Raw genomic sequence first — 16,062 nt, 5'->3', positions numbered from 1 at the left:
GGATTATTTCCACTTTTTGGTTACTGTGAATAATGCTGCTATGAACATGGGTGTACACTATCTGCCTGAGTCTCTGCTTTCAATTCTTTTGGGTATATACCCACAAGGGTAATTGCTGGATTGCATGGGAATCCTATGTTTGTTTTTTTGAGGAACTGCCACGGTGTTTCCCACAGTGTATGCCACCATACCTTTGTATGCTTTTCCCTCTGCCTTTCTCACCATCCTACCTGGTAAAATCTACTTGCTCATCAAAGCTCAGCTCAACATCCTCTCTTTGGTAAGCTTTCCCACCTCCCTGGCCTCAAACTCTATGCACGTCTCTCTCACCAGAAATGCTGTTTGTTCATTGCTGTTCATCAGCCCTCAAAACCTGAAAGGTGGCACTAGAGACACATTGGAAAGTCACTTCTGGGCCAGATTAACTAATCATCTGCATACTGTCCTTCTCCCACCTTTGAAATAATGCCCAAGTCGATCTTTCAAGGCAAGGCAAGGTTCTCCAGGACTGCCTGGAGTGCAGAGGGACAGAGTGCCTGCTGTGTGATCACTAGACTGGTCCATAGTGGTCACCAGTGTCTTGAAGACAGCATGGTGTCCAGGAGGAGTCGCCCGGGCTTTTAGTCCCACCTTTGTTCCCAACTCTCTTTCCCTCCAGGGCTTCTGTTTCCTCATCTGTAAATAGGATATTACAGCAGTCACTGGCATTCTGGGATTCTCAGGGTACGTTCTGTCTCTACGTCAATTTCACTTCATTGTCACTAAAACCCTGTGCAGCCCAATGTTCACAGCAGCACTGTCTACCATAACCAAGACATGGAATCAACCTAATTGTCCATGGACAGACGAATGGATAAAGAAGATGTGGTACATATATACAATGGAATATTACTCAGCCATAAAAAGGAATGAAATTGGGTCATTTGTAGAGATGTGGATGGATCTAGAGACTCATACAGAGTGAAGTAAGTCAGAAAGAGAAAAACAAATATCGTATATTAATGCATATATGTGGAATCTAGAAATATGGTACAGATGAACTGGTTTGCAGGGTAGAAATAGAGACATAGATGTAGAGAACAAATGTATGGACACCAAGGGGGGAAAGCGGGGTTTGGGGGGGTGTGATGAATTAGGAGATTGGGATTGACATATATACACTAATATGTATAAAATAGATAACTAATAAGAACGTGCTGTATAAATAAATAAAATAAAATTCAAAAAAAAGAAATAAAAATAAGAGAGAAATTCAGAAAAAAAAAAAGATGTGGTATATGTATACAAAGGAATACAGTACTACTCAGCCATCAAAAAGAATGAAATAATGCAAATGCAGCGACATGGATGAACCTAGAGATTGTCATACTAAGTGAAGCAAGTCAGACAGAGAAAGACAAATATCGTATGATATCACTTACATGTGGAATCTATAATGGGATACAAATGAACTTATTTACAAAACAGAAACAGACTCACAGACATAGAAAACAAACTTATGGTTACCAAAGGGGAAAGGGAAGAGGGGAGGGATAAATTAGGAGTTTGGGATTAGCAGATACAAACTACTATATATAAAATAGGTAAACAACAAGGTCCTACTGTATACAGGGAACTATATTCAATATCCTGTAATAAACCATAGTGGAAAAGAATATGCAAAATAATATACATACGTATATATGTACAACTGAATCACTTTGCCATGAACCAGAAAGTAACACAGCATTGTAAATCAACTATACTTCAATAAAAAAATTAAAAAGATTTTTTTTTAATTAAAAAAAAACCTGTGCAGGAAGTAGGCAGGGTTACTTATCCAGCTGAGTCATGGAGAGATTAACTGACCTCCACAAGTTCACACAACTTTTTCACAGCACAGCTTGGCCTGGATTCTTAATCTAGTGTACTTAGATTTAAAAATATGAGATATTAGAACACATAGCACATTAACAATCACTTGGTTTGAAGCCCCTCTTTAAAACAGGAATACAGAAGTTCAGAGAGGTGAAGAGATTTTCACAAGGTCACACAGCAAGTTGTGACCAGACAAAAGCCAGATCTCAAGCTAGGCTGGTGGACTCCCTGTCCCGTGCTCTTTCTTCCATATCTCGCCTCCTTGGGGCTGAGGTACAGCGTGATCCCCCAGAGTTTCTGGTCCTGGGGCTGCATTATTCTACATACAATGGAAAAGCTTAAGTCAGCTGGGCTCAGAAAGGACATCCATTATCATCTAGCTTTCAATATAAAATCTTAAATTGCTATAAAAGTGGGTGGCTGCAATTTCAGGGAAAGGACGTGATGAAGTGCCGGCTATATCTTCTGTGATGGTAAATGGGCTTTGCATATGCAAATTGAATGGATTTTAAAATGGTATTTAATGACAATTTTCGTAGCAGACGTTAACATTAATTGCACAAAAATGAAAATGCTGCATTAGGTTGCTGTTAGCAGCAAATATCGTGGCCATAAAGCTTTATCTTTATCAACAGCAGCCCTTTCTGATGTGACAGGGCAGCTCAGCAAATTGCAAGCAAAAGGGCTTTTATGGAACAAAAATATCCCCCAAAGCAGGCCCAAATCAGCATCAATTTCGCTTTATTTCTTTGTAAATGGAGGTTAAATGGCTGCTGGAAAAGCTTTTACTGAAATGCCCGACCTGCCCGCAAAGCCCCTCTACCTTACAACATCAATGCAAGGAACAGTTAAAAAATCATCACCCCCCGCCTCTCCATAATGGGGCTATTACTTTAAAGTTATGGGACCGAGGCCCATTCTCTAATGATCACCTTTTACAAGCCTCGATTGTATTTATTTCCTTACTTTAAAAGCATGTTAAAAACCAAATCCGATTACACCTGACTACCCGAGGACTTGTTGGGGTGATTTGGTCCAATAACTAAAGAAGCCAAGAAACAAATGACTACCATTTACTCACAAATACAGAAGATATGTTAAAAAATAAAGTTCCACTTCAGACTAAATACGCGAGAAGCTTACTCTGAGCTAGGGATGCTGAGTGAGGGTCTGTAACTGCTGTGTGAGAGAACATTCTGGCTACAGCTCTTCCCCCGGCCCCCCACCATCAAATCCCCTTGCCCTTTACATATTTTACGATGGACAAAATAGCTAGATGTGAGGGGCAGCGCACGCCTCCATCCGCCTGCCCACGCAAGCCCTCAACGCCAGGTAGGGTCAAAACCTGAATTTGGGATTATTCAGTTACTTCCTTTCCAGTTAGCTGATTTGGTTTCCAATCCACACCAATTCGTTACAGATTGTCACTAAATCAGAAAGGTACATTTCGATCCACGAGGCTCTGGCTAAAAGGAAGTGGACACCTATGCAATTACCTGGAAAAGGATGCCCGTGTAGAGATGTTTGTTTGGCCCAGGCAGTAATTAAAAAAATCAAAAGTTTGAACGAGGGGGCTTCCCTGGTGGCGCAGTGGTTGAGAATCTGCCTGCCAATGCAGGGGACACGGGTTCGAGCCCTGGTCTGGGAAGATCCCACATGCCGCGGAGCAACTAGGTCCGTGAGCCACAGCTACTGAGCCTGCGCGTCTGGAGCCTGTGCTCCGCAACAAGAGAGGCCGCAATAGTGAGAGGCCCACGCACCGCGATGAAGAGTGGCCCCCGCTTGCCACAACTAGAGAAAGCCCTCGCACAGAAACGAAGACCCAACACAGCCAAAAATAAATAAAATAAATAAATAAATTTAAAAAAAAAAAGTAAAATCTTTCTCCTTTTTAAAAAAAAAAGTTTGAACGAGTTGCCACATTTAAAAAAAAAAAATCAGGAGATCTCATCTAAAAACCCAGATTTCCTAGTTCTCTTAAAAAGTCAGAAGCCCAGGCAACCTGGGTCTGCACTCCTGCCCGGCACCAGGGGATGGGGCTGAGCAGCGTCCGCTTTGGACAGATTCCACGCGTGCCCTTCTGTCTATCCCCGTCTCCACTCTCATTTTCTTGACCCGTCTGGTCCCAGTAGGCACTGAGTTTGCAGCTGCTGGTGTAGGCTGGTCATGCTGACCCTTCAGCTAACCTGCTGCCTCTTTTTGTGTCCTCTGATGATGGTAGGGCCCGCCACTAACAGAAGCTGCTGTGAATTGAACTTACACGTGGCAGGCATTTGCACATATAATTGCTAATGAAGCCTATGAGGCAGGTACCATTCTGCTCACTTCACAGGCCAGGAAAGCGAGGGTGAGTGCACTCCCCGAGGCTGCACGATGGCAGAGCCTGGATTTGTACCCTGGCTAGCTGGCCGGCTTTGAAGACCGAACCTCTAGGATCAGGTAGCTGGAAAGAGCTGGCACCTTCTCACTCTGCCGTTTCACTGTCAAATCTCAGAATCCAAGTCAGGGAAGAATTTTAAATTCTCATTAGCAACGTGTCAGACCATAACACAGATCTCAAAGCGTGCTGTGACCCCCGGTCCATAAACAGATATGTCTGGGGGCCAGAAATGTAACTATTAAAGAAGCGCTTAATTATTGATGCATTTTAATAAGTGTTTGCAAATGTTCACATGCCCTCGGCACATCTTAATTGTTACTGCTCCTAATTGGTCCAACATTGTCAAAGATGATGAGACAGGGGTGGCGGGGGATGGGGGAGCTGGGCAGTAGCTGGCGCTCCTGGCAGATTCTGGTTGTCCAGGGCTCTACCTCCACGCTGCCTGGGAACATCATGCCACAAGCAGGGCCAGGATGCTAGTAGGGGGATTCATCGTTCAGTCAATGAGCAAACAGCTCCCTGCGTGTCAGTATCTGACATGGGCCAGATGGAAGATGGGTAGACCCCGTTTTGAACTAATAACGGCAACTATTATTATTGTTATTATTACGTGTGCCAAGTACCTCAGAAGCATCCTCTCCTTAAATAACTGAACAGCTCAGTGCGTACAACGCTTACGTCCCCATCTTACAGAAGAAGAGACAGAGGGTCAGAGAGGGGAAGTCATTTGCCCCTGGCTGCTCTATAGTGGGATGGGGATTAGTCTGGCACAACCACCTGTGTTGGTGACCTTGGCACTGAGCTGCCTTCCTAACAAACACAAGGATGGAGGTGACACAGGTAGAGATGCTACCCAAATTTTTCCTGCACTAGATGGGGGCTGAGACAGAACATATATGGTGAAGGCCATCCTGTCTGGATTTTTCTTAAAGCTTTAAACTTAACCTGAACGCATCAAAAGGGCTCAATGAACTTCCCTTTTGATATGTCGCTTCCCTTCACCTTCACCTACCTCCCGATAAACAAGCTCTTTGATGGGGCATCCGGAACTTTCACTACACTGGATGCTCCAGGCCTGCTTCGGCTCAACCCCAGTATCCCTGGTGCTGACCATAGTGCCTTTGCTCAAAGAGGCCTCAGTAAATATCCGCTGCATGAATGCATGAGCAAATGGCCACGCTGAAGTCTGAATATGAAGCCAGTAGCAACTCGGGTAGAACACTTGACTCATCCACCAATTAGTCTAGTCCAGACCCCCTCCAATCCTGGTACTGAAAGCGTTCAGACCACGGAAAAATAAGAAACACAAGAAAGCTAGGGAACACTGCCAGCCCACCCTCCCCGCTGCTGCTCGCCCGGCTATCAGATGCATCACCAGCCTGACGTTGACAAATGTGAAGGATGGAGGAAATTTTACAGGCTGTTAAAAAAATGTTTGCTGCCTGACAGGCTTTCTGAATCTCTCTGCCAAGCTGATTTATTTTACAAATTTACAATGGGCCCATCAATCACTCTGGGTTATTTTGTTTCTCCTGGAGCCGACGGCCAAAATCCAAGCCACCCACCCAAACTCCTATAAAATAACAATAAACCCTTTCCCAGACACCTGTCCCAGGTATCCAAGACAGTTTCTGAACGGGGAGACCCATTCTGGGTTTATTGCGGGCCTGAAACTCAGCTGAGTGAAACCGGGCTGACCACAAGGGGGAGCATGTGGGTCTCGCAAAGACCTCTGAGCCTGCGTGCTGGCCTGCAAGGTACATCCTGCCAGGCAACCAGACGCCCAGCCCCACCGATCTGCTCCCCAGCGCTGACTGCAACTGTAGTTAAATAGTCCTCTGCTTCTTCACTGGGCACGCAGGTCCTGGAGGGCACGGACAACGTCAGTTTTGTCCACCGCTATATCATCAGAGCCTGGAACATAGTAGGCACTCAATAAATATTTGTTGGAGAAATGTGGTCCAGGGCCTTTTAAGGCTTTGAGACATTATTGAAAGGGAAGGGAAAGTTGATTTGAGACCCAGAGATGAGATGGAAAAGCCAGAGATTCCTGTCATTTAGCAGACTCTCCTGGGCTCCCCTGTGATTGAGGTTATGACTCAGCATTGCGGTGATGCTTCCTCAAAGACTGAATGTGTTCCTCAGCCACGTTAACAGAGGGTAGTAGCAGGTCCAGACGAGGGAGGTGACCTACCTATTCTATTCTGCCACTCAGGTCACATTTGTAGCATCATTAAAAAATGTGGGTCATCATAGATTCAGGGGAAGGCCCATAAACAGGAGAGTGTCCAGAGGGGAGACATCAGGTTGATGGGTGGGACAAGGGGAGGGAGATCACTGTGTACAAAGAACGTGGCAAGAAATGAGGTTTTTCCCTGCTGGCGGAGAGAAGATGCAGATGGTCCTCAACTCTCTGAGGCCCTGCAATGAGGACAGTGGCGGAGCTTTGCTCTCAGAGGCTTCAGAAAACAAAACAAGGACCAGCGTATGTGTGTTTGGGTGTCAGTCCCAGTGGCTAACGTTTGCAGAGCCCTCACTAAGCGGCCGATGGATGTAACGCCGAGCAATTTAGACGCATCATCTCATTAAATCCTCACGATTTTGCCAAGTAGGGACAGTTATCCCCATTTTATAGATGGAGAAACTGAGGCTCAGAGACTCACTTGTCCAAGACCACACGGCCAGTCAGTGGCCGCAGCAGGATTTGAGCCACGTTTCCTTCCAGAGCCGGTGTCCCTATCCATAGCCTGCACTCTTCCAGGAGGCAGAGGCAGGATGCCTGGAGTGCACGGGAGTCCTCACGGCAGGATGGCATCTGTCAACAGCAGCCACTCACTGGGGGCCGGCTTTCCACAGAATAACTCAGTTAATCCTCGCCAAAGCCTGGCACCTCCATTCAGCCACTAGGAGCTGAGGCATGGAGAGAGAGGTCGTGTCCCTTAGCGGGTGGTGAGTGGAGGCGTGTTTACTCCAGGACCGGAAAAGATTCTTGCAGGAGGTGGAAGTGTTGGCTGGCACATCACAGCCTGGCTGGGGCCTGGGACACCCCACACTGGTCCTGACAGGGGACAGGGGTCCCTCCTCCTCAGAGCCAGCCTGCTTCCATGGGCCTGACCTGGACGGAGTTCTGTTAAGAGGGGCCCAGGTGGGCAGGTGTAGCTGAGGAAGGTGGAGACCTGAGGGCCCTACCCTCTCTCTCCTACCTTCCCGGAAGCCCAGCCTCTCTGGGACCCCCTGCCCGACTTCTCCTGCTCCGTCCCCTCCCATCTCCCCCAACTCCTGCGCAAGCTCCATCCTGCAAGGCAGCTTTGTTGCCAGAGCCCGGAAGGAGGCATTTTTCATGCTTTGCCTTTTTCCTTCTCTGCTCTCCTGCGGCCCAGACAGAGATTTATTCCCAGCCCGAGGCTGGTGGCATTTGGAGCAGGGAGGAGCTGATGGGCCCATAATGGATAGGGCCGCCGCTACCCCGGGGCCTGTCCCGCCCGGACCCCATCCATCAGAAGCGGCTCAGTGCCAGGGTCAGCGCTAACGAGGCCGGGCCACTCCCCCTCGGGGCCTCCCCAGTTGCATCTCACAGGCTCTGGCTCCCGCTTCTGATTTTTCCAGAGCTGGGCCTCACCCTCCCATGTCTGTGGGCGAAGCATGGGGAGTGGGCGTGGTGCCCGGCCCAGCTGAGGGACCCTTGTCCTCACCTCTGCAGCCTCCGGCCTCGACACACTTAGAGGGGTTGCTGGGGTGCAGCTGGTCTGCCCCTCCCGTGACACGGTGTCCCCGTGACGCAGGCATGGAGAAGCTGGCACTGCAGGAAGCCAGCAGCACCCCTGGGGCCGCGTGAAGAGCCGGGCCTCAAGCCCAGCACATCATTCCTGTCCTTGCAGGAGCCGCAGGCCAAAGAATTCATAGGATGTGTGTGTCGTGCTGAGGACCAGTTCAGGGCCTGGCTCAGCCCTGTCCCCTTTGGAAGCCACATGGAAAGAGCCAGCTATTTATGCCGAAATCCCTGGTGCCCTGCGCTAATTCTGATGAATAATAATACCAGCGTCTGTTTCTCCAGCTCCTATGGGCCCAGGCACAGCCTCTCATGTGACCCTCAGAGCGAAACTTTAGGTAGCGACTCTCTTCTTTTCTTGGACGCGCCGCACAGCCTGCAGGATCTTAGTTCCCTGACCAGGGATCGAACCCGGGCCCTGGCAATGAGCGCACCAGGTCCTAACCACTGGACCTCCAGGGAATTCCCAGGTAGTGACTTTCTTATCCCCATTTTACAGCTGGGGAAACCGAGGCCCAAACATGCTTGTCCATGATCACGTGGCCAGAAGGTGGTTATGCTGGGGTTTGATCTCAAAGGCCACATCGTTACCTCCATCCTATGCTGTGTGTTCATTTAGTGCCCACCCGTGCTGGGCATTACGCTGGGTGTTTGGGATACAGAGAGGAAGTAAGACACAAAATAAAGCAGGCAACAAATGGGTAAAATAGCAACACAGTCGGTGTATGTCATATACCGGTGGGCAGAGGAGGGTGGGACAGAGGGCCCAGGGAGACTTTGGGTCACGCCTGGTTTTGCTCACTGTTGCCCCCAGTACCTGGAATGTAGGAGGTGCTCGATAAATGCTTGTTGACTGACTGCATAAGAAAGAACAGGCAGCTTGATGGCGATCCGTCCCCGATCCTGGGAACAGCCAATTTTCTAAGGCTGAAGACCACCAGTCTCCTGGGTGCAGAATTATCGGGCGCTGAGCTTCAGCTATCATTATTCCCGGCCTTCTGTAACAACTTCCCACAAACTTGGTGGCTTAAAACAGCAGAAATTTATTCTCTATAATGTGGAGCCCAGAAGTCCAAAATCGAGGTGTCACAGGGCCATACCCCTTGCAATGGCTTTAGAGTAGAATCCTTTCTCACCTCTTCCAGCTTCTGGTGGCCCCCGGGGTTCCTTGGCTTGTGGTCACATCACACCAATCTCTGCCTCGTGGTCATGTGGCCTCCTTCTCTGTGTGTCCGTGTCTTCTTCTCTTTTGTCTCAAATAGAGACACTTGTCATTGAAGTTAGGCTTCACCCAAGGAATGCAGGATGATCTGATCTCAAGGTCCTTAACTTAATGACCTCTGCAAAGACTCCTTTTCCAAGTAAGTTCACATTCCTGGGTTCTGGGGCTTAGAACCAGGACCTATCTTTTGGAGGGGGTCACCCACCACTCACCCCACTACAGTCACCAAAGCATCTTAACACAAAGTCAGAAAGTCCTGCATTTTAGATATTGGCTTTTGAGAAAACCACCTTTAGCATTATTATTTATAATGGCTGCCCCTGGAGTCTTGTTACACATTATGTTTCTATGAAAAATATAAAAAGGCTTTGTAATCAGTCAAGAATTGTAATCAGCCAAAATGTGATGGGTGTAAATGCTTTCCTGAGAAGCAGATGTTTCTGCCAACCCTTTCTTTTGTGTTTATGAGGAACCTCTCCAAAAAAAAAAAAACAAAAAAATAGAAAAGTTCAGAAGCTACATAACTAACTGCCATGAACCCGCCACTCGAAGTTAACAAATGTCACCACTTGGCCATTTTTGCTTCTCATCCTTTTTTTACTATTATTAAAGAAATAAAATATAGCAAACACAGGTTGAAGCCCCTTCTCACCTCTCCCTAACCCCACACCCTTCCCTCTGTTCCCTGAGGACCATCCTAGGGTTGGAACGGGCATGCTTTCCACCCACATGTTCACATTTTTGCTCTACCCTTAGATGTCCTTAAATAATGCATATTATTTAGTGTGGTTTCATACCATTTAAGTCGCTTTGTGTGGTGACTTGCTTTTTCACTCTGCATGTTTGCAGAAGTCACTGGGTCCGCTGTCCAAATCACCCACCTCGGGCACGTCCGTCTCCCTTCACTGAACACCCACCTTGCTTCTCGTTTCCCCCATGATGACGAGGCGCCCGGCGCACCTCACACACGTGTGCGGGATTCCTTGGGGTCATGGCCCACACGCAGAGTTTCCGGGCTGAAGAGGGACCTCCTCAGTTTATGCTGACGCCCCGATGGATCTGAATCTTTCTCCCGATGCTCTTGCTACCACCCTCATACGCCCTGGCGGGTTTGCCCCATCTGGTACTCACCTGTTTCCCCAGATGCCAGGATCCCCCTGCACACAGATTCCCAAGGGGTCTGGAGGATAGTTCCTCCTGAGTCACATCCATTCAGCTCGGTTGAGCCTTTTCTCTCCAGAGGGGCTCAAGTCACAGCCAGCTGTGCTGGGAGAGGGGCATGCATCAGGGGGGTGCAGGGAGAGCTCCCAGGTTTCGGGCTCAGGCACTCAAGGTTGGGGGAAGCTCCCTGTAAGCCCGTCCAGCTCCACTTCCCATCCTGTCGCTCTCCGCTGGGCGCCAGTGCGGGGACTGCTAATTGAATTCACCCTTGTGAAAAATGTTAACAAATTGCAAATGACCTCTTAGACAAATTTAGAAGTCAGGAGTGCGCTGCTAACTAAGCCTCCCTGCTCTGTCATTAGCTTTTATGTTGGATCCACAAACAATTAAAAAATAACCACCAGCCCAGAGGTCCTCTCCTCTAATTAGCTCTAAGAGTCCTGCCAGGGAGAGAGGCTGCACCTCAATTACCGCCCCTTCCTCCAGGCTAGTTAGAAAAGACAAGCTCTCAGGCCAAGGGGGGACAATTAAGAAAAAGGCGGTGGGGGTGAGAGAGGACGAAGGGGCTGCAGGGGTCCCTTGGGACCAGAGCTGATGGCCAGCCCACTCTATAAAGAGGTGCTGGTGGCCGCCAGGCTGGAGGGGCCTCTGCAAGGAAGAGGCTCAGAGCTGTAACCCCCAAAGGGTGCCAGGGACCACGTGGCCAGGATCCCCTAGGGGGCGGGCCATACACCCTCGGAACAAGGCAGATGCCTGGAACCCCAGCCCAGGCCTGGCAAGTCAGACCCTCTGATAGTGGGACCCAGGCAGCTCTACTTTCAATAAGGTTTCTGGGTGATTCTTATTCACCCACAAGATTGAGAATCTCTGGCCTCAACAGGATGAGGGCAGGAGAGACAGTATGAACTGCAACTTCTGATCTGGGCTGAGGCCTGTGACTTCCAGCTCTAGGGCAGGACTTCCGTGGGTCCCGGGCACTCTTGCCTTCATGAGCCCCTTCCTCCATAAGAAAAAATAATAATAATTTAAAATATTTTATGGCTGTGCTGGTATAAAGATGAATATAATCCAGGCTGGATTATTTTTTCTTTTTTTCTTCTGATTTTAAAAGGAATTAGAGCATTTTCATGGGTCCCTAGGAGTGTCCTGGGGCCCAGGCACCAAGCCTCCTGGGCCCAATGGGCAAGTTAGCCCTAGTTTTCCCCTTCAGGCCTTATCGCCCCTTCCCTCCTCCAAGGGATTTTCCTCTCTTCTCCCACCCCTCCCCGCCCCTCCCAACTCCCCCTTTCTGGGGGGAGCATAGACGAAGGCAGAGAGCGGATGAACAACTGGCCTTGAAGCCTGAAGACTCCAGACTCAACATAATGCTCTCCTGCTCCTGTGTTGACCTTGAGCTCATATGTACCGTCTCCATAGGCCTCCACTTCTCCATCTGTAAGTGGGACCAATACTACCTCCTGCTATGTCAGAAACAAATGGTCAGTAAGGAGTTCTTTGAGCTTTTGGGAAGGAAGAGAGATACCAAGCATTTTGTTATTTAAGTGCTGTGGAGCTGGGGTTACAACATCACATGTCTGCAGAGGCCTGGCAGGTCAAAGGGCGAAGCCAGCCTGTGCGAGGCAATAGGGAGCAGTGGGGACTGTGTCAAACTCAAGGTCGAAGGGTGGCAGCTCCAGCCAGTTATTGACAGTTGGGAATGTGGGCCCAGTGTTACCAGGTGATCTAATGCCTCATTAAGGAAAGCCAGCCACTGGGATTTTTATGTGAGTTCTTCTGATTTAAAAATGTATATATTGTGTACAAGAATTTTTAAATGCTACCAAACTAAGCATGTCTTCTATTTGCAACCCCATTAGTGCAGTATTGCCAGATATGGACCCTGAGCAAGTTATTTTGTCTCATTGAACTCTTTATCAGTAGTTCAATAGCAATATCAGTAGTTCTTTATCAATCAGTTTCTTTATCAATAAGATGGGGGACGACATAATAATAGTTCCTATCCGGTAGAGTTATTTTAAGGATGAAAACAAAGTATCCCAGGCCCATGGGTGCAGAGTAGGAGGGAGGTAGGTGAGGTTAGGAAGCATCCTTGAGGTGATGGAGCTGTTTTGTATCTTGACTGTGGTGGTGAGTCTTTAGACCTACACATGGGATGAAATTGCATAAAAGCAAATACACCAGTGAGTATGAGTCACTTTGGTGGCATCTAAAAATGGGTGGATTATTCAATATCAATATCCTGGTTTTGGTTTTGTTCTTTAGTTTTACCAGATGTCACCACTGGGGGAAACGGGGTAAGGGGTACACGGGGGTCTCTCTGTATTTCTTCTTTTTTCCCCCTCCCTCTCTCTGTATTATTCCTTACAACTGCATGTGAATCTCCAGTGACCTGAATAAAAATTTCAATTGCAAAAAAAAAAAAAAGAAAGAAAGAAAAAAGGCTTTAGCTGTGGCTTTGGTAGCCTGTGGGCAATGTTAGCCAGAATCACCTATTACGAGAAACAGTGGTGACACTTTAGGCGCAAGCAAAGTGCTCGGTCATGGTCACTAAGGTCACCTGCCCACAGATGGGCCTGCTCGGGAAGCCTCAGGTGGAGCGGAGAAGGGAGGATCCTGGGACCCTGGGGCTCACTGCTCGGTGCCGTCCGAGCACGCGTCTGACTTGGAGAAACACCTCCAGCAGATGGAAGAGAAGGTGGGTCTCCTTAGATGGTGCCACTGTCGGGTGTCCCTTGTGGGTTGGGTTTTGATTTAGAGCAGCCCAGAGAAGCCCAGCCCTCCAGCCTCTCCCCTCCTCCAAAACCAGATCCCTCAACCGTCCACAGTGTGTTCTGAACTTCACATCCAACCGAGGACGTGCGGCCCATCCCGGAGGCCACCATCCACCCCTGATCCCTCGAGGCTGTGCCGGCGTTGGGACCAGGGCCTCTTCCACCCTCCTGGGAGCAGCAGACCGCTGGCACATTAGAGATGGATTTTAATTTTATTTTAACAAAATAGCTGTCTCCACTGGAAGAAGCATCAAGCGCCAAATAAGGACCCGTCTTGAGCGGAATCACGTTGAACAGACCTCCGTGCTGTCATTGATTTTCCAGGAAGAAAAAAATTGCCTCTGGCTACTAAACCGAATTAGTAGTCACTGATGACCAATTATTTTAGCCCGCTGTGAACGGAGAGCCGCACTAAAATCCGGTTTGTCAGACCCAAGGCTCCCTTCTCAAACACCTTTCAACAAACGTGTACCTAATGTCCCTCAGAAGCTTCCTCCAGCTCCCTCTCTTCCGCCAAGTTCTCCAGCTCCACAAAGTTTTAATGAGCAGCCAAGATGAAGGTGGGTTTGCCATGAAAGGGGCCCCTCTAATCCACAGAGCCCTCCTTGGCAGAGAGGAGCCCATGCTGCAAATCAGAGCTGTCAGCCCTCGCCCTCCCGCCGCACGCACAAAGTGTCAGCCTAATGTTTGCAAATGATAATTTCCATTTCCCTTGCTTGTCCCCAGCTACCTTCATCGGAGATCAACCCCTGGTCTGGGGTTATCAATCGCGAAGCAGCAGAAGATAGATTGGATGGAACTAATTTGAAGTTTCTTGCAGGCCAACCCTGAGTAGGAGCTGTTCTCATTTCATTTTATTCCCCATTTTCCGCTCTATCAGACTGAGTTTTGACACGGTTGTCAGTGGGAACGTTAGGGTGGTGAGGAACTTTTCCGACAGGTTCCTGCCGGGTTATCAGCAAAGAATTTGTTGAAGCCCTCGGCGGTGGCCTCGCCGGCCCAGGTCACTCAGAGCTGCCGTGGGGGTCACTGAGTGCACAGCCTAACTGTCGGGACCTGGCATCTTTAGAGCCGGGGAAGCTGGATGGGGACCCTGGCTCTGTCGCCCGGCCAGTTGCTTGATTGCTCTGCGTGTCAGTTTCCACATCTGAAGGCAGGGATGGTCACCCTCACTTTCAAGGTTATGGAAGCATCAGGGAGACGGCAGTTGGAGTGCTGCCAGCGGGCTTGGTGTAGTAAGTGCTCATTTAAAAATTGGGAGGCATTTTTGAATGGCTCTTATTCTCCGATGCCCATCAGGCGGGTCTAGGGCTGCGAAGCGTGGTGCTCAGAGGGGACTTTCCTTGTTCCACGCCCTTGCTCAGTTCACTTGCTCTCTCCTGTGAGTTCCAATGGCCGCGTCTACACTGACAATTAGCCCTCTGCTCTGCAGGGGGACAGGGCTGCAGGATGGATACGCTCAAGGGCTTCCCAGGCAAATGCAATATGTCACCCACTGGCTGTGTGGTCTTGGGCAAGACAGTGAACTTTTCTGGGCCTCAGATTTTTCATCTGTGAAAAGAGGGTATTAGTATCTGTCTCTAGGTTAGTGTCCTCAGGATACAGGGAGCAGGCAGAAGTGTGAGCTGTGACGATTATAGGTGTTTCTGCTGCGTGCCCTGTGAGCCCAGGGTGCAGAGAGCACGTCCCCGTGAGCATGTCCCCACAACTCATAAAACCTGGCCCATCACGGGGAGCTGGTTATTGCTCCTGGGTGGGCCAGATGGATGGATGGACAAATGAGTAAGTGAGCACAGAGTTGAGATCCCATTCACAAGACGTGTAGCTCCTCTGCTGTGTCTTTCCTCCCCCTGGAGTGGCCTTGGATCCTCAAATCCTGTTCCCTTCCTTTCCGCTAATTTACGCCACCACCGCCAGCAACAGTTCCAAAGTGTGGCTGTCATCACGCCCTCCTCCCTTGCTCAGGAACCATCCATGGCTCCCTAGTACCTTTGTGAAGACCTTCCTCTGTGATGACTCCTGCCTGGGCTATTTTGACCTCAATCTGTCTTCTTAGTTCTTTCTTTCAAAACAACTTTATTGAGGTATAATTTATAGATAATGAAATGGTCCATGTAAAAAATTTTTTTTATAAATGTATTTATTTTTGGCTGCATTGGGTCTTCGTTGCTGCGCGTGGGCTTTCTCTAGTTGCGGTGAGCGGGGGCTACTCTTCGTTGCGGTGCGCGGGCTTCTCACTGCGGTGGCTTCTCTTGTTGCAGAGCACGGGCTCCAGGCGCGTGGGCTTCAGTAGTTGTGGCGTGTGGGCTCAGTAGTTGTGGCGCACGGGCTTAGTTGCTCCGCGGCATGTGGGATGTTCCCACACTAGGGCTCGAACCCGTGTCCCCTGCATTGGCAGGCGGATTCTTAACCACTGTGCCACCAGGGAAGTCCCGGTCCATGTAAAATTTGATGAGTCTTGACAAATTTATACACCTGGGTATCCACTGAAGAACTCCTGTCTAGCCTTCTCTGCTGCACAACTCCCCTAATTCATCTTTGGGAAGGGGCCACTGCCCCTGCATCACCTGTCCTGACTGTGCCCTCTGTTTCCGGGGGGGTGGGTGAGTTGCGGGGTGAGGAATTGCCCCTGGTGCTCCTTTCAGGATCCAGGATCCTCTCTGACACACCTGCTTCAATAACTGAGCCCCCATGATGGAGAGAGGAATCAAGCGGTCCATGGCTTGGCCTCAGTGCCTGGACCGTTTCTGCAGGACTCAGGGCCACCCCTGCCCCATCACTGGGCTCCCCAAGAAAAAGCTCGTTTCTGCCAAAGACCCCCTCTTGGGCGTTGCAGTTGAGGAGGTCAGTTTCCTCAGGAAAGGGGTCTGTAAAGGTTTCCGGGGCCACTCAGCATTTTTAC

General features: G+C 49.2%; 2 protein-coding genes across 2 annotated transcripts in view; one reads left to right on the top strand and one right to left on the bottom strand.

The window, feature by feature from the left end:
• Positions 1-16,062, top strand: part of CFAP77 (cilia and flagella associated protein 77) — a 136,855-nt gene that overhangs the window by 81,969 nt on the left and 38,824 nt on the right. The window lies entirely within an intron of this gene.
• Positions 12,146-16,062, bottom strand: part of DDX31 (DEAD-box helicase 31) — a 136,115-nt gene continuing 132,198 nt past the window's right edge. Inside the window, exon 21 of the mRNA XM_082468150.1 lies at positions 12,146-12,530. Coding sequence (XP_082324276.1) covers positions 12,466-12,530 — 65 coding nt within the window. The 3' untranslated portion in view covers positions 12,146-12,465. The remainder of the gene's footprint in view (positions 12,531-16,062) is intronic.

This window comes from Balaenoptera physalus (genome assembly GCF_965194825.1).
Source record: "Balaenoptera physalus genome assembly, chromosome: 7".
Taxonomy (NCBI): domain Eukaryota; kingdom Metazoa; phylum Chordata; class Mammalia; order Artiodactyla; family Balaenopteridae; genus Balaenoptera; species Balaenoptera physalus.
This window is presented reverse-complemented; position numbering and strand designations above follow the sequence as displayed.